We start from the raw sequence: 23,488 nt of genomic DNA, 5'->3' as shown, positions 1-23,488 counted from the left end.
CATTTGTATTTACCTACACAGATCACAATTTTAACCTACACAAAAAAAATTGTTCATGATATCACATATAATTAATAGTATTAACATAAACTTGTAAAATATTCGCAATGTAGGAACACATCATGTGTTTTTTTTTTATAATTTTAATTATTTTATAATCTATCTTTAATGTGTAGATGAATATTATTTATATGTAGGTGAAAATAAAATGAACCAGCAAGCTGTGTAGGTGAATACGAGTTATGTGTAGGTGAATATTAGTTATGTGTTGGTGAAAATAAAAGAAACAAAATTAGTGTAGTAGAAAATAATTTGGGTTGGTAAATACGAGTTACATTTTGATAAAAATAAAAATAACTAACAATTTGTATGATTGAATATAAGTTATGTGTAGACTATTTGTTAATTGTGTAGGTGATTAATTTATTACAGTGCACCTACATATACATTTTTTTTATATGTAGGTAAAAGATAATTCAAATAAATCTTATGGAACCGTTAATGTAAAAAAAAATCTCTCGATGATATTTCATTAAAACTATTATAGAGGATGTTTATGTAAAGGACAACTTATCTTTTCTTAAATTTGTAACTTTCTATAAGAATTAATGTGAAGAATATTTATGAGTAATTAGGGGAATTAATGCTTTGAATAAATCTAAGATAATCAACGGTTGAGATCAACTTCTCGCACTTCTTGCTATAATATCACTTCTCGTATGATCCACTCACACACACACACACACATATATATATATATATATATATATATATATAATATGTTATTTTCAACGTTTGTAAATGTATATATAAAATTATTTCAAAATACCTAAGTTTTAAAAAACTATTAAAACTATACTATGCACAATTTTGTCATAAACAACTCTAAACCATACTTTAACATCAGATCTCATGAGCATACTCTTACTACTCTAATAAAATGATACATTTTTTTGCCACTTGTCAAGCTCTCAACACCCATCATCTTTTTTAACCCATATTCAATAAATAAAAAGGATCATTGTCACAAAAGTCAAGACAATGTAAACATAATTATCAGGCAATAGGTGCCATATGTTTTTTTTATGTAACCAGATACTAATTTTTTTGGTGCCATCAATTGTCTTTCGTTTCGTTAATTGCATTGCGTATTTTGTGATTTAGGGTTTGATTGATCCAGTTTAGCTAATTTAACCATATGTTATTACACATCTCTATATATAATAAAACGGGGTTTTAGGTGGCTTGGGTTTAAATGGGTCGCTTTTTAGCATTATAGGAGATTCGGGTTAAAATGGTCATTTTTAGTATAGCTTGAAACGGGATAGGAATAATCTCACTACTCTATTAAAAGGATACAATTTTTTGCCACTTGTCAAGCTCTCAACACCCCTTGTCTTTTTTAACCCATATTCAATAAATAGAAAGGATCTTTGTCACAAAAGTCAAGACTAACATAAACATAATCATCAGGCAATAGGTGCCATCTGTTTTTTTTTTGGTAACTAGATACTAATTTTTTTTGGTGCCATCAATTGTCTTCGTTTCGTTAATTGCACTGCATATTTTGTGATTTAGGGTTTGATTGATCCAGTTTAGCTAATTTAACCATATGTTATTACACATCTCTATATATAATAAAACGGGGTATAGGTGGCTTGGGTTTAAATGGGTCGCTTTTTAGCATTATAGGAGATTCGGGCTAAAATGGTCATTTTTAGTATAGCTTGAAACGGGATAGGAATAGAGATAATATAACTTGCAATTTGCTGTTACCTTTAATGTATTTTATATCTTTTGAACATAAGTTGAAGTTTGCTATAATTTTTATCTACTATAAGAATTAAAAAAATAATATAACGATCATCTGCAGGTCTTGGAGTCCGGTACAAAAACGTATGCAACATGCCAAGAAGGAAAGCCTTTTGAAGGCACGAGGCAGGTTCAATTTCATTACTATTGTCTTCTCCTTCTTCTTTTTTTTTTTTAATGAATTTGGGTTTTTATTTGTCACATATGGATTATGTTACAATTATTTATATTTATCTTGATTAAATGCAAAAAATGTTGAATCCTGGCTTCAGAAATAGACCAGTTGTTGTAGTTGTATTGAACCATATTCTTGAAACTTGTAAGATGCTCTTTTTGAAGTCCCTTTTTTAGTACCTGAATTATCAGGTTACAAACTAATATTGAAAAATATTATGATCATTTCTAATGCCATTTTAGCGAATACGTTGTTTCATTTGTGAGTACAACCGACAAAAATTCGCATTTTCATACTAAGAAGTTGACTCTCATTTGAACATGTTGTAACATTTTTAAAACATCTTTATGTACTTATTATATTTATCTTTACTTATTATTTATCTTTCTTTGTGTTTGCATATTGAAATTACTTGATTGCATATGTATAATTTTTTTTGAACGATAAACTTTTATAAACAAACCAACCAACCGCTAACGACTACCTCCACAACCCGAAGGCAGCCACCACCAAAAAGAACACTACATGTAAAATTATACCAATTCGACCACTCTAAGACATAACGATTCATAAATTATATTTCTTAATATGTTCTAAAGATTTTGATTCTTGATAAACAAGATAATCTGACCAATATATCCACAAATGTAGTGTAAAAGGAAATTTTTTCTTATTTATAAAATATTTGCGTAATGTTTCTTTTGTAATTCATGTAATTTAAATGTAAGTTGTAATTGTATTAACAATATATGATAATTTTGTTGTTGATTGTATATTTCTTAATGTTTAAAGTTAAAAATTTTTATCAATTACTTGTGTAATACACAGGTCTCAACTAGTATAATATAAATCATTCATAAGCAATCAAATGTATAAATCATTCCTAAGCAATCAAATGTGTGTGTTAAGTCATAGCACGAACTCACCTCGGCTGCCTAAAGATCCTGTTTATTTATTTTTCTATTAAGCAGTTGTCCCATTGCTCAGTCACCAACGACCTAACTCTTTGTACCACGGTGACACCCTATCACACTTGGCATAACACGTCGCCTTAAAATTACAAGAATGATATTCGCACAATGTTTCAAAATATCGTTACTGAGTTTTACTAATGTTATCAATAATTTAAAATATTTTAAATAATACAATGACAAACTTGTAGTTAAGTTGTAAGAAAAGGTAAACAAACTATTGTGGCAAAACTGTCACATTTATAATGATGATTAGCATTTGTAGCAAGTTTGAAGCAAAATTGCCAGTAACGGAATTTGCCACGGCTTTTTTTCACGCAAATCAGGTTTGTCAGAAAACTGTGGCTAGGAGCATTTACCACAATTTTGCTACAAAAAGTGTTTTTACAAATTGACCATTTTTCTAGTAGTGTATTTTTTTTTTTTTTTTTTTTTTTTTATCATAGGAGCATTATATTATGTGTCTTTAGTCAAACCATGTAGAATGATGAGTGTACCAAGTATTAAGTAGTTAATTAAGTAATGCCGCCAGCCATTCATAGACGGCGTCTTAATATTATATAATATATACATGAACAAGTTACAACTAAACATGAATCATAATAAACAAAAGAAAAGGCATTAAAGATAAAAGTATATATTATTGGGCCGCTAGCTTCTATCTTTTTCGCCGTTATTGGTTTTCTTTTCACGTGCATGTCACCGTGCTACAAATAAACTCCATCACCTTATAATCTTATATATATACTAGTTATATTATATATATCTATAAGAAAATCATGATTCACGAAAACAATAATTTTCATGCCTCTAGAGTATCCTATGTTGAACTCGACCACTATCCGTTTAATTTCTTTATGTATCTACAATGACAATGAAAATGACAAGGCAATGTCACTTTAAGTGATGATGCGAACGCCTAGTAAAGTGTTTACGTTGGACCTCTATAGCTTAGTAAAACAAACAGTGCATTCAAGTCATGATGTATTACCAAGGTCACGTTATTTTGTTAAAGCTGGTTAGATAACAACTTGCAGACATTTTCAACTTACCAACAAACGATGGTATGCGACTGTTAACATGTTCTGGTTGTCTCTTTTAAGTCTTTAGAAATGTAGTTAATCCAAAAATGCTACTACAACAAAACTAGCTTATGATGAAAAGAAAAAATGAAGAAAAAAAAGAGAAGGTTATATAATAGTTGATGATTCTTGCATCTCGGGCATTGCATTATAAAATCAATAAATAATTACTGGGGTGATGTTATTTTATTTAATTTCAATTGAAATATATCTTTGTGATTTGATTATTAAATATCCCAATTCAAGCATATATTGGAACACATAAATTTATTAACAAATACAAAGTCATTATATGTAGTTTGTTTTAAGTTAATTAGTGTTTCAATATAAACAATAAGTTATGAAAACTCTTACTGAACACGTTAATGTGTTCACGAACACTTACTGAACAAGATTTTATGCTTGTGTTCGTTCATTAAGGAAATGAATGTGTTCACGAACATAAGCGAACTCAAATAAAATCGGCGGAGCTTAAAGATTGTGTCGATGTATTCATCAATGTGAATATGAGAAAGGAAATGATAACAATGCAAAAACAATATGAGAATATGGTTTCATATTTTATGTTAGGGGTAATAAATTAAAGAATATACAATGTTTGTATAAAATAAAAAAATGTAAAAAAAACTTTCATGAACAGCATATACAAACGAACATGAAGGAGCATTCATGAACACATTACCGAACGTTCATGAACACAATTGAACGGACAATAACTCTGTTCATGTTCGTTTGTTTAACTAATCGAATGAAATTTCTTGTTCACGTTCGTTTATTTATTAAATGAATGACCTTCCCGTCAAACGGTTCACAAACTGTTCATTGAATGTTTTGTTCAATTACAGCCATATGTAGAAAACATGCAATTTAACAGGGAGAAAGTAGAATACATTAGCCAAAACATTTTTTTATTTATTGAAAAGCAAGACTTTCATAAAACAAAACGAAAGGAAAGTACAACCAAGGAGAAGCCACACTAATCACATATTATGTAAAGCATGTAATTCACACATGACATCGTCAAACAAATATGCATTTTATGCGAATAAAGGTTGATGTGTTATTGAATGCGAATACACAACCAAAGGTTCATGTATGCCAGATAGTCACATAAATTTGCTTTTTACGCAAATAAAGATTGATACGTTATTGAATGTGAATACACAACCAAAGGTTCATGTACGGCCAGATGCATAACAAAACTACATAGAGATTAACCATTCCACAGGCGAAGTCTGGTACTTGAAAAAGCTGGGCAGTGAGCTAGGCTACTCGCCCAACTCGTGGGGTTCCAAGTTAGGCACCCCGCCTGCCCTTGTGGTTAAAAAAAATCTCTGTTTACTTTACCCATGATTATTGCTTACAAGAGAAGACAGGTTTTCTCCGCACTAGTCACGTATCAACTTATAAAACCTATTTCACTGAAACAAATCAATGTGAAACTTGATTAGATTTCTGTCAAAACCATAAATGCACATGTCATTCCATGTGACCTGCTATTACCTAACGTGCACAAACATGCCCCGTATCTTAAGCTGTACTCTATCTATAACGTCATTTTCATATAAGACACATGACGATGGACAATTGCCACACGTTTTCATTATCCAAAACTTTGAAATCATAACAAGGCAACACAAACACCTAATCTATAATGGCATGCACTTTAAATCAACAACAAAATGCATTAAATCATAACAAATATGAACCACATAGAAGACGTGTAAACTCCCATATAAACCATATCCACCATTGCATAAATGCAATTGCTGTCATATAAACTAAACTTTCTGTTACTAAAAGAAACAAAAGGCGAGCATCGAGCAAGTGATCTTAAATGAAGGCGGTCCGTCCTCCCCTCCGGCTATGCTTGTCGTACGCAATGTTGATTTTATCAACCAGATCGTTCATTGTGCTGCAACAAAATGTAACTTTGCGTGTCAACAATATATAAATTTAGTACATACTAAACGAAGAATGTTGACATGCATACCTTGAGCAATCGGTGAACATCGCCAGATAGCTAATTAATACTGTGTCATTGTATTCCTGTAAACAAGTAATGATGCGTACATCAGGGAAAAAAAAGGGGTACAGAAGTGACATTTCAATAAAACTAACTTTATAAAAACTGTCACCATTAAGAATTCATCTTGAAATTTCTCTGATTCTACAGCTGGCAATCTCCTTAAGAGATTTGTAACTTGTCTTAGCAAAGAATTTTCATAAGGAATTTCACCTGCATTTTAAATAAAAACATTCTCAGATTCTTCTTTTTACCATGTTTTATAAATATTTATTAAGTTAGCGAACTACAAGTTTACCTTTTTGCATAGCATTAAGATAGTGATGGAGCACTCGGATTCTGCTATTGAGCATCTTGATGGCACTATGTATACCCGTCAAATGAGCAGCCACTGCATAATTTATATATAAAAACCAGTAATGTCCTATTAAAGCTGGGATTGAACATTCTAAAAAGTATTTAGAAATCATGGCTGCACAAACATAAAAAACTCACGTTGAGTAGCAGCTGAACCTCCATCAGATGGTTTAAGGTGAGCAACATGGTCAACAGATATTCTTTCAGCTTCTACTGTCTGGAGTAATATAAATTATAATTAGAAAAACATTTATTCAGGTTATAGTTATAATCCTTGGAAAACTAAGATGGAAGCATTTAGGCAGACCTCAATAGTGTAGGTTGAGCGTACAAATATAAGCTGTGGAATCCCATCAATGACATGCATCTCTTGAGTTGTAATGATCAGGAAAAAATCAAAGTGTCAGCAAAGGTTCTAAACTGATATGCATCAAATATTGCTCATAACGCTTCAGAAATGCGCACGCATTGTTTTGCTTCAAAGTTCAAACACCTAATTTCTAGTTAAAATCTCCTTAATGTGAGTCTAATATCATGCTAATTATCTGTTTAACCCTCAATGGTCGAAAATTACCTTGATTCCATACACATAATTCTACACTTAGCTACTGCATTCGTTCAACAATTCCAATTACTTTTACCTTATAGTTTTACCATTTATCATTTTTCTTTTAGGTTCAAATTACCTTGATTCCATTCACATAATTCTACACCAAACTGAAACTTAGCTACTGCATTCGTCAACAATTCCAATTCAAATTAATGTCTAGACTATTGCATGAAAACGTAAGGCAGAAAAAACTGAATCATTGAGAAAGTAATAAAAAAAGTTCATTAGGGACTTTAGCTTTTTGTCAACTTCTTTCCAAAGACATATCTGAAACATGTATACCTCCCATGACCAACAAAGCTTTTTTCCTCATAAATCTACAAACTCAATCATTAAAGATAACTACACCACGAACAAGGCACAATATGAATGCTGATAGCACTTTATCTCTACATACAACTAACTCCAATGTTGCATACATTAAGCCAAACCAAAAGATCTAAAACACCAATCATTATTATCAAGTATTGGTCAATGTAAGACTGACACCCTAAGAACCAATAAAAAATAGATAATCTGGTCTAGAAGTTCCCATTAAATATTTGACAATGACTAAGATAGCATTTTATCTCAACATACAATTATACAACTAATTGCAATGTTGCATACATTAAGCAAAACTAGAAGCCCTAAAACACAAATAATTATCAGCGAGTATTGGTCAATGTAAGACTGACACGCTAAGAACCAATGAAAAATAAAGAATCTGGTCTAGAAGTTCCTATTAAATATTTGACAAGTGATTAACATATTTATAGCTGAATCCATCACATGTCAACAAATACGAAGAATAAACATAAAAAAAATACTTAAGAAAAAAACATAAGCCACTCCAACCAGTGAAGCATATTCATTAAGCATCCTACTATCATAGTCATTTGAAGTGCGTATCATAATATATCAAAATCATGGGAAAATGAAGGGTAATGTAATAAATCATGTGTAATGGGACCCTACAAATAAGCTTAGCATCTTACATTATTCACTATTAATACATCATAGACTAGTCATCTAATTTCAAATAGATTGCTTGCAGTATATTAGCATAAGAGCAATCCACTAAAGTGCAATAATATCAGCAGAACAGAATACACAAACAATCATACTCACAATAAGGATCAACAACTTTAGGCAACATACCGCTTTCAAAAATGGTTACTGGAAGATCCTTCTGAGCATGATTGATCAACGGATTCAAAAGAACATACACAGGACTTTCATTGATATCCATCAGCTGTCAAAACAAACAAAATACTCTTTTAGCCAATTTTTACCACAGATTACCCATTAAACCACTCTTATTTTGTACCACATTCCAAATGCATTAATCAAGTAATATTTCATCACAACTACTTCCCAATCATGGTTGTAAAAATCTCGACTTGACGCCAATTAATCCCCAATTAATCGCTAGTCGGTACCCCTTAAAAATTTTATATACAAAATTTGTTGTATATATATCAATATATGTATATTTGAAAAATTACACATAAATTTCAATCCGATCAATCTCGATTAATCCTAGTTAGTTCCTACCCTCCCTACCCTGCCGCCTGACTAGTGCCTAGCGATTTCTACAATAATGCTTCCCATAAGCAAATGCCCCAAATAATATAAACTTCACACAATTTACATCCTAAATAAACAGTAGTTCTCACAGCTTTGTGTATATGCATATCTGATTCTTCGGCATCCGCACCCGTGGAGTACCATCCGAGCACATAAAAGTTAGGAAACACCTTCTTATCTGTTCCACAAACAAAACCCCATCCCAATTTAATCAATAACCAGCACATTAAAACCAAAACCCTAACCCTAGAACAATTAAACTCACATAGCTCTTGTTTCTTCTCGAGGAAAGACCGATCGAGTGAATGTGTGGAAGGATCGTAGAGGAGCTCAAAGCTGTTGAAGATCTCAACAGTGCGTCCACGTTGGACTCCAATGACGCAGCCGAAAACCCTAGGAGGCTGTGGGTTGGAGCAGTTGGCGGTGGGCGGTTGAGACTGGGACTTGACGCGAGTGTGGTGGTCGGAGATGTTGACGATGACGAGCGGGTGGAGCTTGAAGGTTAAGCCGCTGCTTGATGACGCCATTTGTGTTGAGTCTGTCCCCATTGGTGAAGGAAGCAAGGAGGTTTGAATATTGATCGTGTTGGGGTTAAAGCAGGGGTTTATGATCGACTCAGAGGTGGGCCTGCGTTAACTATTCGGGCTGAGAGAACAACTTCAATTCGGTTCGTTCGTTTTATTGTTTATGTTCGTCCGCATATGTTTGTTTAAATATTTATGTTTGTGTTTGTTTGAACTTGCACACTTTTAGAAGCCACGCATATTCTGAAGAGTTTCCATCATCATATTGAGAAAATTCCTAAAATAGCCTATTCTAAAAAGATAATTCCTAAAATAGTCAAAAAATCTTGATTATTCTTAAAGAATTTAGACTGAAGAGATACATTGGAAGAAGATCTTTATTATGAGAGAGCAGACTAAACTCTTAAAAATATTAAGGGAGCAGACCAAATATAGGAATTAAGTTAATGGACAATACCAAATTTTTGAAAATATTGAAAGAACATGTCATATTTCTTTCTTAACTTTTCTTCTCAACAAACAGTCTCCCCAGACGGTTTTATTATGTTTCCTACCTGGCCGTACAAATTTTCAAATTCTTGAAAAATGTGTCTTTTTAATTTCGTCTTAAAAGACGCATTTCAGAGAAATTTGTTCTAAGAATACGAGATTTTTTTTATTCAAAATCATCATCATCATCTTCTTCTTTTTCTTCTTCTTCATGTTATATATATATATATATATTCTCAAATAATCCATCTAAATCTTCCGTAAAGTCCAAATGAACAGATTTATTAAATCAAAATATTAAGGAAAAAAACTTATTAATCAAAATATTGCCGGAGTGGACGGATTATACTTAAATATTGTCGGTGTGGACGGAATTTAAATAAATATTGCCGGAGTTGACGAAATTTTAATAAATCCAACTTATAAGAATAAAAGAAAAATCTCGTCTACTTAGAACAAATTTCTCTGAAATGCATCTTCTAAGACGAAATTAAAAAGACACATTTTCCAAGAATTTGAAAATTTGTACGGCCCAGGTAGGAAACATAATAAAACCGTCTGGGGAGACTATTTTTTAAAAAGAAAAGTTAAGAAAAAAATATGGCCTGCTCCCTTAATATTTTCAAAATTTTGGCCTTGTCCATCAACATTATTCCCATATTTGTTTGCTCCCTCAACATTTTTAAAAGTTTGGTATGTTCCTTCATAATAAAGATCTTCTCCCAATGTGTCTCTTTGGTCCAAATTCTTTGAGAATAATCAAGATTTTTGGGCTATTTTGAAAATTCTCTCTCTATAATGAGCTATTTTGGGAATTTTTCCTTTTCTACCGTCTACACTTAGGGTCAGTCTATGGGTCAATGAAACCAAACAAGTGCTTTCAGCCCATAGTTAATGAAGGCCTCCAAATCTAAAAAAAAGAAAAGAATAAAAATATAAATATATTATAATGGATAGTTTATACACAAAAGTATGTATTGGTCAGGTGGTAAACTTGTGTGTTGCTTAGATTTGGGTCATGAGTTCTAGACGGGTTCCAAGTGTGTGTGTGTGTTTCTCTTTTTTCTTTTCACAATTGTCATGAAAGTGAATTTCATTTTGACGACTGGGCTTGGGCTTGTTTCAAGTACTGTTTCGGGTGCTTAGCGAACTATGGATTTACATTTGCTTTTTAGTTGCCATGATGGTGTCGGCGCTCATGGTGGTGGTGCAATCTACCACATGAGTATGCCACGTATCTGTCACACAAGTAAGTTTTTGACACGCATGCATGCCATGCCATTAAAAGTTAACAACGTTAGTATTTCGTTCGTTAGGGCTTGTTGGTAAAAAAATGATAAAATGTGAAATCATCATCAGGCATTTCGTTAGCTGAGACCGACAACAATTAAAAGATGATATTTGGGACTAGTTAAAATCAATAAAAAATAATAATTTTTGAATCCAAAACATGCTTATAATTTATAGTAAAATGGGATGTAAGAGTTAGACAGAGAAATGTTTAATTATGTATTTTAGATGTGAATTTGTCCTTTTTTATGGTTTGTTTTCCAATAGTTTTCTAATATAATTTTCACACTTGTTGAAAAAATATATAAAATTGTATTGGATACGAATTTTACTAATTAAGATATACTTAAATAGGCTAAAAGCCTTGGCAACTAAGATTATCAAATTATGGACCATATCAACTTATGTTTTCGATTTATTTTAGCATTGTAGTTTTTATTAATTTTTTTTTGTTTTTAGATACTCGAAATCTGATTAACTTAATCTGAAAAAATCAGAACCCGAGTAAATCATAAGAAATCTAGGTTGGATTTTGGCTCTAGATTTAAACCTTTCAAACATGAGAAATCCGGTCCTACAATCCCGCATATAAATTGTAGTTTTTATTAATTTATTCTTTAAATACTCCTACCTCAAGTACCCTGACACGTTTCACGATTTTTTTTTAAATTAAAATCACATTTACTTTAGGTATAGTTTCATAGTCAAGTAAATGATTACTTGGAGCTTTAAGATCAAAGTATGGTAACTCAATAATCTAGACTTGATCTTAAATGAGTTCAGCTTGATTCACTCGTTTACACAAGTTAGAAAAAATACAATTAATGAGAAAATAACAGTAAATAAACTATTATTTTATCCACAACTAATTCCATAATTTTTCTACATACTGCTGAAAATCAAATGTGTTTGCGGTTTGGATTTAACATTTTTAATTCATTTATGATTCCGGTTAGATTTAACAGTGAAATCATGGCGAATCATTAAGGTCCAAGTTGATTGTTGATACTTTTCGTTATTTGACACTGGGCTTGGGCCAATTCATGGGAGGTCTTAACCGGACTAGTACAGCGGCCCAATATATTTCGCTTTGGTAAACTACTCGAAACAAAAGTATTCAATTATTATTATTATTTTTTTCAATGGATTTTGAAGAAGCGTGGATCGACTTACTTGTATTCGATCTACGTCCCTCGGGTATGAGTGTGCTATATCACCGATGGTTTTCCGAGATACGAGTTCTTCCACCTACAAAATGAACAGCACCGTGAGCTTACCCCTCAACCCTCCGGTGTGAGAATAAGATATTGCAGGAGAAGATAAGAATGTGAAAATGAGTAAAGGATTCAGAATGTATTTCTTGCTCTCCCCAAAACTGTGGAGGTGGTGTGGTATTTATAGTATTAGGGTTTCCAATGATTGGGCTCAGACCCAATTAGGGCCTTTTTGGCCTCCTATTGCTTCGCGCCACGTGTACTTAGGACACCTGGTGCTTTTTCATTGATTATTCTCTGACCAAGGTATTTTACCTGACCCATGTGCCATCACGTGGTGGCACATGGGTTTTGCTGAGTTGTCCACCTTTCATTGGCAGCTGTCAACATCAGCACATTCTTTATTCCTTAAAAGATACCTTCTTGAAGGTTGTCTGATGAGTACAATCATGGTTGTCCTTATCCTGATTTGGATTAGACTATTGTCTCATTTGTTGTGTTGTCCTTTATGCGCCTATCCCGGGGATGCGCAATGTCTTCTCTTTATTCTCACACGCAGATGTTTCATGCGCAGATGTGATATGCGTGAGCATATGTAATATGCGTGAGCATGTGATATGCGCCACGCGCAGATGTGATATGCGTGAGCATATGTGATGCGTGAGCATATGTGATGCGTGAGCATATGTGATGCGTGAGCATATGTGATATGCTTGAGCATATGTGATGCGTGAGCATATGTGATGTGCGTGAGCATATGTGATATGCGCCACGCGCATAGGTTTTGGCTTTGTGTCTTCATGACATCCTGATTTCAAGCCTCTTGTCTATATCTTGTGGGTTGACCCGCCCCGCTCGATGTTAAGGCGGGTGCATACCCCTTCAAGCCCCCCAGTCTAATGTGTGTCTTGTCTCGCGCGAGCGAGGTAAGATAGATATTAGACTTAATAGTTTGCTCTTTTAACAGGGTTTGTCTTTTTCATTTCTCATATGTGCGTTGAGCGAAATTCTATCCCTTTGGTTAAAACGAATCGTCAATGCACGTGGTTGGTTGATGCTGACATGCATCAGAGATGGAGACGTTATGTGTCAGACCTTTCGCGTGCTCGAGGTGCTACAGTTGCCTTTCACGTCTCCTCATACAGTGTCAGAAACACGTGTCGCGCTTATGTTGGCCTACGCCTGTGCGTGGGGGCGCGTGAGCGTAGATCTGATTATTACTTGTTTCTCTTTCTCTCCCCTGGGCCTATAAAACCAAACCTTTTGAACGGTTTTTTCTTCATCTCCATTGTCATTTTCAGAGCTTTTGCTTCTTCAATTTACATTCCGATTAAGAGCCTTTATCTTTGCTTCCAGATTTCCGTGCTTAAAGTGACCATATTGTTCGATTCGCAATTGTAAGTCCGATAACCCAGACACCACAATTTCCCCTAGTAAAGGCCGTGTAAAATCAGTGGTTATGTCTACTTTGAAGAAGACCGGCAAGGGTAAACGGGTTGCTGAGGCCTCGTCGGAGGAGGGAGGGAAGAACAAGGCGGCGAAGAGATGGGATGAGATTACCTGCAAGTTGAAACAATCTGACTTTGATAATCTCGTCGCCTCTCAGGGTTTTCTCCCTGAGTATGGCTGTCTGCTCCCGGCGACCGGGCAAATGGCGGCGGATCCTCCCGCCGGCTATATCTTTTTATACTCTCATTTTTTCACCCACTGTAATCTTCGTCTTCCAATGACGAGGTTTATAGGTGCGCTCCTCCAGTTTTACGGGATTCATATATCTCAGGTTCATCCCTGTGGACTAGTGCGCATGACTCATTTTGAGTTCATGTGCAAAGCTCAGCGCGAGGAGCCCACCCCTCGGCGCTTTCAATATTTTTATAAGCCGAAAATCCAAGATTCTTGGTTCTCATTCACACCGCGCAGTCAGAAGGTTAAGTGCTGCACTGTTTCCTTCAAAAGCCTTCATGACTGGGCTGAAAAATTCTTTTATATCAAGGCTGGTGTGATTCCCATCCGCATGACTATGCGCGCGATTACTTCCGCGCCCGCGGATGATGACGTTCTTAAGAATCCATCTGGCGCGTGGGTTAAGAAGTTATCTGCTGAACCATCCCCCGCCAGGAAAATTTGCGAGGAAGCGTTGGTGGGGGTTGGCATGAGCAAGAGGTGGATTGACAGCGAGACTGAGCCTGTCATCCATGTTGATGGCTCAGGTGGGTTGTTTGTTCATTGCATTAATTTTGCGCGAGTATAATTCGTTTTGCTGATATCGCTTGTCTTGTTTTATGCAGAAAGCAAGGAATACATCCACGCCGCCTATGACGAGCATATGGAGGGTGGATCTGCTGCGCTGAACCCTGGGGAACCCGCCTTTCCTGATCGTTTTGACGATATGTTTATTCCCGTTGACTTAGAGTTTTGCTTTGACAGCGATGCGCCTGGTAAGCCTTTGTATTTGTGCTTAGGCCCTTAGAATACCAAATTTGGTTTTAACATTTCTGTTGCGCGTATTGTAGATGCGCTCGCTAATTATGAGTTGGAGCTTGTGGAAGAGGAAGTGGAGGAGGAAGAGGCTGAAGCGCACAAACTCAAGCGCAAGGCTAAAGGCAAAACTGGCGCAGGGGCCAGTAAAAAACAGAAAAAAGATGATGCCTCTGTTGCCCAGAATCTTCCTCCTACCCAGGCGAAGGGACTTGAGAAAACCAAGGGTTTTACTTCCCAGTTTTCCTCGTCTTCTTTGCCTCGAGGTGTGGGCAGTCCTCCCGTCCACACGAGGTATAGTGCCGCCACCTCGTCTCTGCGCGCGGTGGACAAGGGGAGCGGTGCGGTGCGGTGCCTGCTGTTTCGTCTTCTCCGACAGGTATACTTTGTTTATTTTTTGCGGTTTTATGAGCGTGATTCTGATAGTCATTAATGAAGATTTGTTCACTCAAATGTTTGTAGAGCCGACAACGTTGGTGGCTCAACCTCAGGCGCAGCAAGGTGCCGAGGCTACGCCGAAGGTTGTTTTGAAGTCCCTTGTTTTACCCTCGAAAAGGGGGAAAATGGACTTCATGGCGATGTTTAATTCGCGGACTGCAGTGCGCCAAGGTATTTATTGCGCTTTGATTGTCTGATTTTTTCCTTTAGTTCAAGTCATGAATCATTTCTCCTTGTTGGTTTTTTAATAGGAATTATAGCTGGCACACAAGCTGCTGGTGGCACTGCTAGCGCTGGAGCCGTTAGTTCTGCTCCTGCTCCAACAAGTACTGAATCTCCCCTCATTGGGATCACTAAGGAGCAGGAGACTATTTTTCGCGCTACTCTAACAGCGTCAAGACCTCTCTCACCTCCTCCTGCGCGCAGCCCTCGTGAGACTATTTTTTATTCTTCCAAGTCGCAGGAGAAGAGACCTGTTCTAGAGGATGATGAGGAGGTTAATTCTGAAGGTTCTGATGGTGGCCGCGCAAGCCCTATAGCGCCACGAGATTTCGTGGCGCAGCCTTTTTCTCATGGGGCGGGCGGGAGCTCACCAGCTGGCCCTAACCTTTCTGCCAGTTCTCCGCAGGTATAAGTTTATTTTGCTCCGCTGTGCAGACTTCCAAATTAGTGTTTAGATAACTAAAACCTTTCTTTGCGTTGCTTTGTGTTTGTAGGGAGCCGATCACATATACCGCCCGAGCTGGAATATCACTGAAGAGAGCTCATTCCAATCCATGGGCGTATGTGAAGACTTTTGGGCTCACTCTGTTCCTCCAGCTGAAAGGAGGTTTCAAGAGGACCGCGCTCGCGTGGACTTGCTTAATGACCACCTTTTTGCTGGGTCTGCGTTCTTTGCTGCCTCCCAAGAGCTTCGCAATGACTATATAAAGGTACGTGATGCCCTTGCGGAGGCCAAGCAAAAGGCTAAGATTTCTGCTTGGAATCTTTCTGATGCCCGAGAGAGGGCTGAGAAACTCCAAGCAGAACTTAGCGAGAACTGGGCAAGTGCCAACGCTGCTTTTGTGAAGCGCGGGCTTGAGCTGCAAGCTGCGCGGGAGAAGCTGCAAGCGGCAGAGGCAGACGCGGCCAAGTACGCGCGTCGAGCGCGTGACCTGGAGTTGGAAGCAGAGGCGCGTGACCAAACTATTGCGCATGTTAATACTGACAAATCCTTATTGGAAAGTGAGGTTGCGCGCCTGAAGAAAGAGCTCGATGCTGCGCGAGCGGAAAAGAATGAAGCCTTGGCGGCAGCGGCGTCTGACAAAGAAGAGCTAAAACAAGCCAAGGAAACTGTTGAGTTGTTAAACTCTCAGATCCCTGCTCTTGAGACGTCTGTTTCTTCCCTCGCGCAGGACCGTCAATGGCTGATTTCACAGGGTGTGACTCGTTGCGCTTATGCGATGAAATACTCAGACGAGTTTTAGACCCTTGTGATGGATTGTAATGCAGCGTCGCGCTTGGTGGGTCGAGCTGAAGGGTTTAAGGATGGCTATGAATATGGCATGCTAAAGAAGAATCCATCCGACTATCCTTATCAGCTCGACGTTGTCTACGCTGACATGGCTGAGGTGGGGGAGAAGTACCTGAATACTCCAATTCCCATCCTTGAGCAGGTATTTTAACCTTAATGAGTTTACTTGACTTATTTTCATAATCTTTTGTACTCATACTTTTCCTTGTGACTCTGCAGATAGCCGCGCTTGCTGACCAGCCCGATCTTGGCGCTTTAAAGAAATTACTTGATGAATGTGAAGGGACTGGTGGCAATGATGATGGCGCGGGCAACGCTACCTCTGCTAGCGGCTCTAGCGTGGCCAAAGGACCTACTCCTGACGCTATCATAATAGAAGACGACTATATTCAAGACGAACAGCTTGATTATGGTAAGTTTGGAGATGAGGAGCGGGTTGCGCCAGATGCTGAGGGAGGAAGTAATGATGAGGACGATGAAGAGGCTGATATTGATATAGAGACTTGAAAAGCCTTCTTGTTTTTTTTTTTTGTAGTTTTTACCTCATCATTTGTAAATTTGTAAACTTCTATGTTTATGGAATGAAATTTTGTTTTTCCCTTATTCGCATCTTGCGCATTCCCAATTCGTCTCTTTATATTGCATGTTTGTGCTCGTTGAATATAAGGTATGCTTACTCATTGAAACTTGGACAAGGCTGTAAGGAAATTATTTTATTTAATCCTTAACAGTTGTCATATTTCAAGTTATTTTGCAATATTCTGAATATGCTGACACGTGCCTTAGCATTTCATTGTTCCTCTTTTGCGCGATGTTATCGTGCATTTATTATAGGGAATTATGAATTAGTTTTTTAGCCTTTACGTGTCAGTGTGTTACTCTGCTTATATCCATTATAACCCCATGCGCGGCCTCGACCTGAGACCTTAACAACTATGCTTTGGCATGTGCTTTTGCCTTAGTTGTGCTTAGGTATTTTTATGGTCCAGCTGCGCAATACGTAGGATGGATGCTATGAGTAATTTGAGCTAAGGCTCATATTATTGGGCTAAGGCCCTGAGCTAAGGCTCATATTATTGGGCTAAGGCCCTGACGTTTTAGAGTTAAAACTCGTTAACGCGTTTGAGCTTGAAGCTCGCGCATGTATGTTTTACTTCGTTTTATTTTTAGTTTGACGTCAATACAATGTTGTCATATTGCTCAAAATTAATAAAGGGAAGTGTGAAACATGTATGCAAAAGGTAATAAAACGCATATTAAGAGAAAATAGCGCGTATCATTATTCATAATGGCTTAAAAAGCCTTTATTACAAACTTGACAACTTTTACATGAAACATTTTCTAAGTTGTGCTGCGTTCCATGTGCGCGGGATCTTCTTTCCATTTGAATCTTTTAAAGCGTATGCGCCTTTTCCCAATTCTTCCGAGATTTGATAAGGTCCCTCCCAGTTGGGAGACATCTTTCCCGGGGGTATTGCGCGACTAGCTTCATTGTTTCGAAGGACAAAATCATTCTTCTTGAAGTGGCATTCTTTCACGCGCTGATTGTAATATTTTTCTAGTTTTTTCTTGTATTTGGCTTCACTGATGATAGCCGCCTCTCTGCGCCCTTCAAGTAAATTGAGATCCAACCTCCTTTCTTGCTCATTATCTGTCTTACTCATCATGAGCACTCTATAGGATGGGCATCCAATTTCTGCTGGAATCATAGCCTCCGTTCCATAGGTTAGGCTGAACGGGGACTCGCCATTGCTGGTTTTGCTTAATGTCCTGTGCGCCCACAGGACATTAGGTAACTCCTCAACCCATGCATGGGACTCTCCCTCTAACCTTTTCTTCAGCCCATTTAGCAAGCTTTGGTTCGCGCGTTCCACTTGGCCATTCCCTTGAGGGTGGTATACTGAAGTGAAGACCTGGTTGATGCGCAATTCCTTGAGCCAACTGGATATCTTCCTGTCAGTGAATTGTTTGTCATTGTCGCTCACGATTTCCATGGGCAGGCCAAAACTAACTTTTCTATGATGGTGTAGCGCGTCTCAGGATCTGTCAGCACCCGACTTACATAATAAATTGGTGTTTGGATTCCCTTGCGATCCACCAACAATACTGCGCCAATGGCGCGTTCTCCTGCTGACAGGTATAATGTTAAAGTTTCACCAGGTAGTGGAGCTGTGAGCGCAGGCAGATTTATCAGACATTCTTTTATCTCACTGAAAGCTTGCTCGGCCTTAGGCGTCCACTTGAATTGGCTTTTCTTTAAGCAATTTCTCAATGTGTTAATGAATGGGGTAGATTTGCTTGCATGGTTTGCTAGGAACCTGTTAATTGATACCAATCTACCATTCAACTTCTGAACTTCCTTCATGGTGGATGGTGAGGGCATGCTGAGGATAGCCTCCACTTTCTCTGGGTTCACCTTGAAACCATCCTTGGTGACCATTACGCCGAGAAATTTCCCTTCTTCCACGCCGAATGTGCATTTGCTCGGGTTGAGCTTCATGTTTACTTCCTTTAGGCGCCGAAGGGTTTCGTCGATGTCTTTGAGCATTTGTTTTTCCTCCTTGCTTTTAATCACCAAATCATCCACGTAGACTTCTAAGTTTTTTCCAATCTGCTCGTTGAAAATTGTATCCATGAGTCTTTGGTAAGTGGCTCTTGCATTCTTCAAACCAAACGGGCATTTTTGTGTAACAGAAAACACCATTGTCAGTTCTGAAAGCAGTCTTGTCTTCATCTTGCGGTGCCATTTGAATTTGGTGATAGCCCTTATAGGCATCCAGGAAACATTTGAGCTTAAATGGCGCCACAGAGTCCACCTTCGCGTCAATGTTTGGGAGGGGGTAACAATCTTTTGGACACGCTTTGTTGAGGTCTTTGAAATCAATGCACATTCTCCATGACCCATTGCTCTTCTTTACCATCACAGGATTGGCTACCCATGTTTGGTATCGTATTGGGCGAATGATATTCGCGCGCAGTAGATCTTCTACTTGCTCATTCATGGCCTTTGCCTTCTCGTCTCCCATGACTCTTTTCTTTTGAGCAATTGGCTCTACAGACTTGAATGTGTTGAGAGAGTGCTGCGCCAGGTCTCGTGGAACCCCAGTCATATCAGAATGTTGCCACGCGAAGACTGACGTATACGTTGTGAGCAATCTTTTCATTCTCACCCTTGTGTCATCTGATATCGTAGCTCCGATTGTAATTGTTTGTTCTGGGAATTTTGGGTTGAGAATCCATTTCTCTGGCGCGTTGTTTGCCACTGGAAGCTTCATTCTCCCTTCTCAAGGTATACTTGTTACTGCGCATAAATGATCTCGATACACAAATGTTACTCCTGTTGGTGTTGGGAACCCCAACGCGCCATGCGCTGGTGACGGTATGGCGTTGAATTGGGCAATCATTCCTCTACCCAAGATCATACTATGGCATGAAGTGGTGGGCAAGACCAGAAAGTTGACAATTTCAGCTCGCTTGTGCTTCTCATCCCCCATAGTTAGTTCGAATTGTATCTGACCTAGGGGGTGAATAATTTAGTTTGAGACACCTGAGATTGGTGTACTCACAACTTCGAGCCTTGCTTGGTCCTCTGGATCCAACTTCCTGAAACATTGCTCATACATGATGTCTGACTCACTACCGGTGTCCACCAGGACTCTTGACACCTCATAATGAGCGATGTGTGCAGTGATGACTAGAGGACTGCTGATAGATGGGCCTCCTCTGATTCTTGGAAAGATTACTTGTTGCTCGCGCCAATCCCCTTGGATTTGCGCGCTTCTCTTCCTCGATCTTTGCCCTTGCCTTCCTCCTTCAGCTACACAGATTCTTTTGAATTTTTTACTGGCTGAGGCTCCGTCTGGTTGCTCGTTCTCTGGTCTTGGGTTTTTTACTAGGTGAGCCAACCTGCCTGATTTCACATCTTTTTCGATCGCGTCCTTCAAATGGTGGCATGCATCGGTGTTGTGCCCCGTGGATTTGTGAAACTCACAATATTTGCCACTGTTTGGTGGTCCCTTATGGAGTAATGGCCTGGGGCTTTTAAACTGGACATTCTCTGTGCTTAACACTTGCGAAGGCGTTTTGGTGAGGGGAGTCCATATTCTTGGTAGAGGTCTATTAGGCTCTCTGCCGCCTTCCTTCTTGTCACCCTCTCCGCGATTAAGAATGTCTTTTTGGGGCTGGGGTGAACTTTGTTGCGCTTGCTTTTCTGCAGGAGAATAATTGGTTTGTTGCAACCTGGACCATACGGAGTTTTGTTTGCCCCTCCTTTCATTGTTGCGTGGTGCTTCTGTTTGATGCCATCTATCTCTTGCTCTGTCTTGGGCAATTTGTTTTTCATTTCGCGCGAAGACTCGCGATGCTTCCATAAGCTTAGCCCAAGTGGTTGGCATGCCCTCTCTGCTCACGAGAGCTCTGCGGAGTTGATCACCGCGCGCACCTTGTATAAAGGCAACGCGCAAGAGTTGTTCAGTGATGCCTCCAATTGCAAGAGATTCCTGATTGAAACGAGTTATGTAGTCCTTAATGGTTTCATCATTCTTGCGCACGCAGTGCATGATGTCATCGGGGTCGCGCGTGTGTCTGCGCTGCTGTACAAAGTGAGCCTGGAACTTTTCCAATAGCTCTTCGAACCCATCGATTTGTCCTGTCGGCAAGCTTTCGAACCAGACACGCGCTGCGCCCGTGAGGCAGCGAGCAAACATGTGACACCATGTTGGCATCGTCCAGCTTTCTAGGTTTCCAGTGTTGTAAAAACCTTGTAAGAAATCATCTGGATCTGTTGTACCATCGTACTTGCCTAAACCGCTTGGCATCTTGGTTTTGTGTTGAATGGGAGCCTTTACAATGCGCTCAGTGAATTTTGAATGTTTTACCAAAATGGCTGGCCTATATGGTGTGGTTACGTCCACTTGCTCTTTCGCTTGTGGGTTGTATGGTGTGTATAGATCCATATCGGCTTTGGCTCCAGGTGCTATGTTCATGTGTGCGCGAAGCTGTGAACCTCCCGCATGAGTATCTCGCGTCTTCCTCATGCTGTGCACCTCTTCATCATCACTAATACCAGCGTGTTCGGTGTGAACAGAATGACCGTCTTCCGGCGCGCGAGCCTTTTTTGTTGTTCTCTGAATGGTTTGTTTATCAAATGCGAGCCTTTGTGTTAAGTCGGCTAACTTTTTGTGTTTTACCAGCTCATTGTATTTGTCCATTAAACGCTGTTGTTCGTTTATGAGCCATTCTTTAGGGTCATTGGTTTCAACTTCCGGACCCATTGGTCCTTTTTGTTTTGTACCAGTTAGATTTTGGAACGTGAGATCGTCTGGAGGAGTTTCAGTCTGGCTATGAGGTGTTGTGTTGAAGGGATGGTTACTGGTGGTGCGCGCAGTGTCACGCGGCGCCCTTAGAACCTGATGTCCCTCATTAACATCCTCAAGCTCATTATCCTCCAGAACTTGATCATTGTTTCGAACACCGGAAACCATGGTGAAGATTTTTAGAGAGAACTGATGAAATAGTGGTTTTGTTGCCGTTGTAACAGGTGATGGCGCCAATGAAGAAGCGTGGATCGACTTAGTTGTATTCGATCTACGTCCCTCGGGTATGAGTGTGCTATATCACCGATGGTTTTCCGAGATACGAGTTCTTCCACCTACAAAATGAACAGCACCTTGAGCTTACCCCTCAGAAAGGGACAGAGGGGTCCTCTTTGGGGTAACCCTCCGGTGTGAGAATAAGATATTGCAGGAGAAGATAAGAATGTGAAAATGAGTAAAGGATTCAGAATGTATTTCTTGCTCTCCCCCCAACTGTGGAGGTGGTGTGGTATTTATAGTATTAGGGTTTCCAATGATTGGGCTCAGACCCAATTAGGGCCTTTTTGGCCTCCTCCTATTGCTTCGCGCCACGTGTACTTAGGACACCTGATGCTTTTTCATTGATTATTCTCTGACCAAGGTATTTTACCTGACCCATGTGCCATCACGTGGTGGCACATGGGTTTTGCTGAGTTGTCCACCTTTCATTGGCAGCTGTCAACATCAGCACATTCTTTATTCCTTAAAAGATACCTTCTTGAAGGTTGTCTGATGAGTACAATCATGGTTGTCCTTATCCTGATTTGGATTAGACTATTGTCTCATTTGTTGTGTTGTCCTTTATGCGCCTATCCCGGGGATGCGCAAGGTCTTCTCTTTATTCTCACGCGCAGATGTTTCATGCGCAGATGTGATATGCGTAAGCATATGTAATATGCGTGAGCATGTGATATGCGCCACGCGCAGATGTGATATGCGTGAGCATATGTGATGCGTGAGCATATGTGATATGCGCCACGCGCATAGGTTTTGGCTTTGTGTCTTCATGACATCCTGATTTCAAGCTTCTTGTCTATATTTTATGGGTTGACCCGCCCCGCTCGATGTTAAGGCGGGTGCATACCCCTTCAGATTTTTTTGAGTTCTTATGCATCTTTAAACACTTCTATCTATTTCTTCAATTTGTGAAAAAAAGGCCAAATACTTTTCTGTGCATATAATTCAGTAAATTATAAAGTTAGTTCTGATTTAACTGTGTGCCAATAGACATGACCATAAAAGTAAGCAGTTAAAAGTTAAAAAGGAATATGTGCTTAATTATATTCGTTAAACTGAAAATCACTTTGTTATATAAACAGTGAGGTAAAAGAGCTGGTAATTGGTATATTACATATTCCACCAACTTTTCCTACTGAAACTATTGAATAGTGACAAGGATGAATGGAATATTCGTCTTTTTTTTCCCCTTGATGGTCACATACTCACATGTTAACATAAGTTGCTTTTTAGCTGATCTAATTTATTAGCAGAGACGTAGGGAGCTGGATTTTCAAGGTTAAAAAAACCGGATATGCAAATAAATAAGCATACCTCACACATATATGCAAGATTATAAGATGTGGATT

At 38.5% G+C, this 23,488-nt stretch overlaps 1 protein-coding gene across 1 annotated transcript; it reads right to left on the bottom strand.

Annotated features, from left to right (window-relative positions):
• Positions 1 to 5,737: 5,737 nt before the first annotated feature.
• LOC143558117 (COP9 signalosome complex subunit 6a-like) lies at positions 5,738 to 9,134 on the bottom strand. Its single transcript, XM_077047025.1, has 9 exons — positions 8,868 to 9,134; positions 8,692 to 8,780; positions 8,174 to 8,267; positions 6,731 to 6,792; positions 6,562 to 6,640; positions 6,365 to 6,457; positions 6,179 to 6,279; positions 6,034 to 6,089; positions 5,738 to 5,955 (listed from the first exon to the last, which is right to left on the bottom strand). The coding sequence occupies exons 1-9, from the start codon at positions 9,127 to 9,129 to the stop codon at positions 5,874 to 5,876; spliced, it is 918 nt and encodes a 305-aa protein (XP_076903140.1). The 5' UTR covers positions 9,130 to 9,134; the 3' UTR covers positions 5,738 to 5,873.
• Between the last annotated feature and the right edge of the window lie 14,354 nt (positions 9,135 to 23,488).

This window comes from Bidens hawaiensis, unplaced genomic scaffold (genome assembly GCF_021521415.1).
Source record: "Bidens hawaiensis isolate Kalapana, Puna unplaced genomic scaffold, B.hawaiensis_p1.1 tig00019326_1, whole genome shotgun sequence".
Classification (NCBI taxonomy): domain Eukaryota; kingdom Viridiplantae; phylum Streptophyta; class Magnoliopsida; order Asterales; family Asteraceae; genus Bidens; species Bidens hawaiensis.
This window is presented reverse-complemented; position numbering and strand designations above follow the sequence as displayed.

Excerpts from the sequence above, each read along its gene's own strand:
- LOC143558117 (XM_077047025.1), bottom strand. The coding sequence starts at position 9,129 with ATGGCGTCATCAAGCAGCGGCTTAACCTTCAAGCTCCACCCGCTCGTC. Across the intron at positions 6,641-6,730 it reads GCTCAACCTACACTATTGAG|ACAGTAGAAGCTGAAAGAAT; the intron begins GTCTGCCTAAAT and ends ATATTACTCCAG. Across the intron at positions 6,090-6,178 it reads TTCAAGATGAATTCTTAATG|GAATACAATGACACAGTATT; the intron begins GTGACAGTTTTT and ends ACTTGTTTACAG.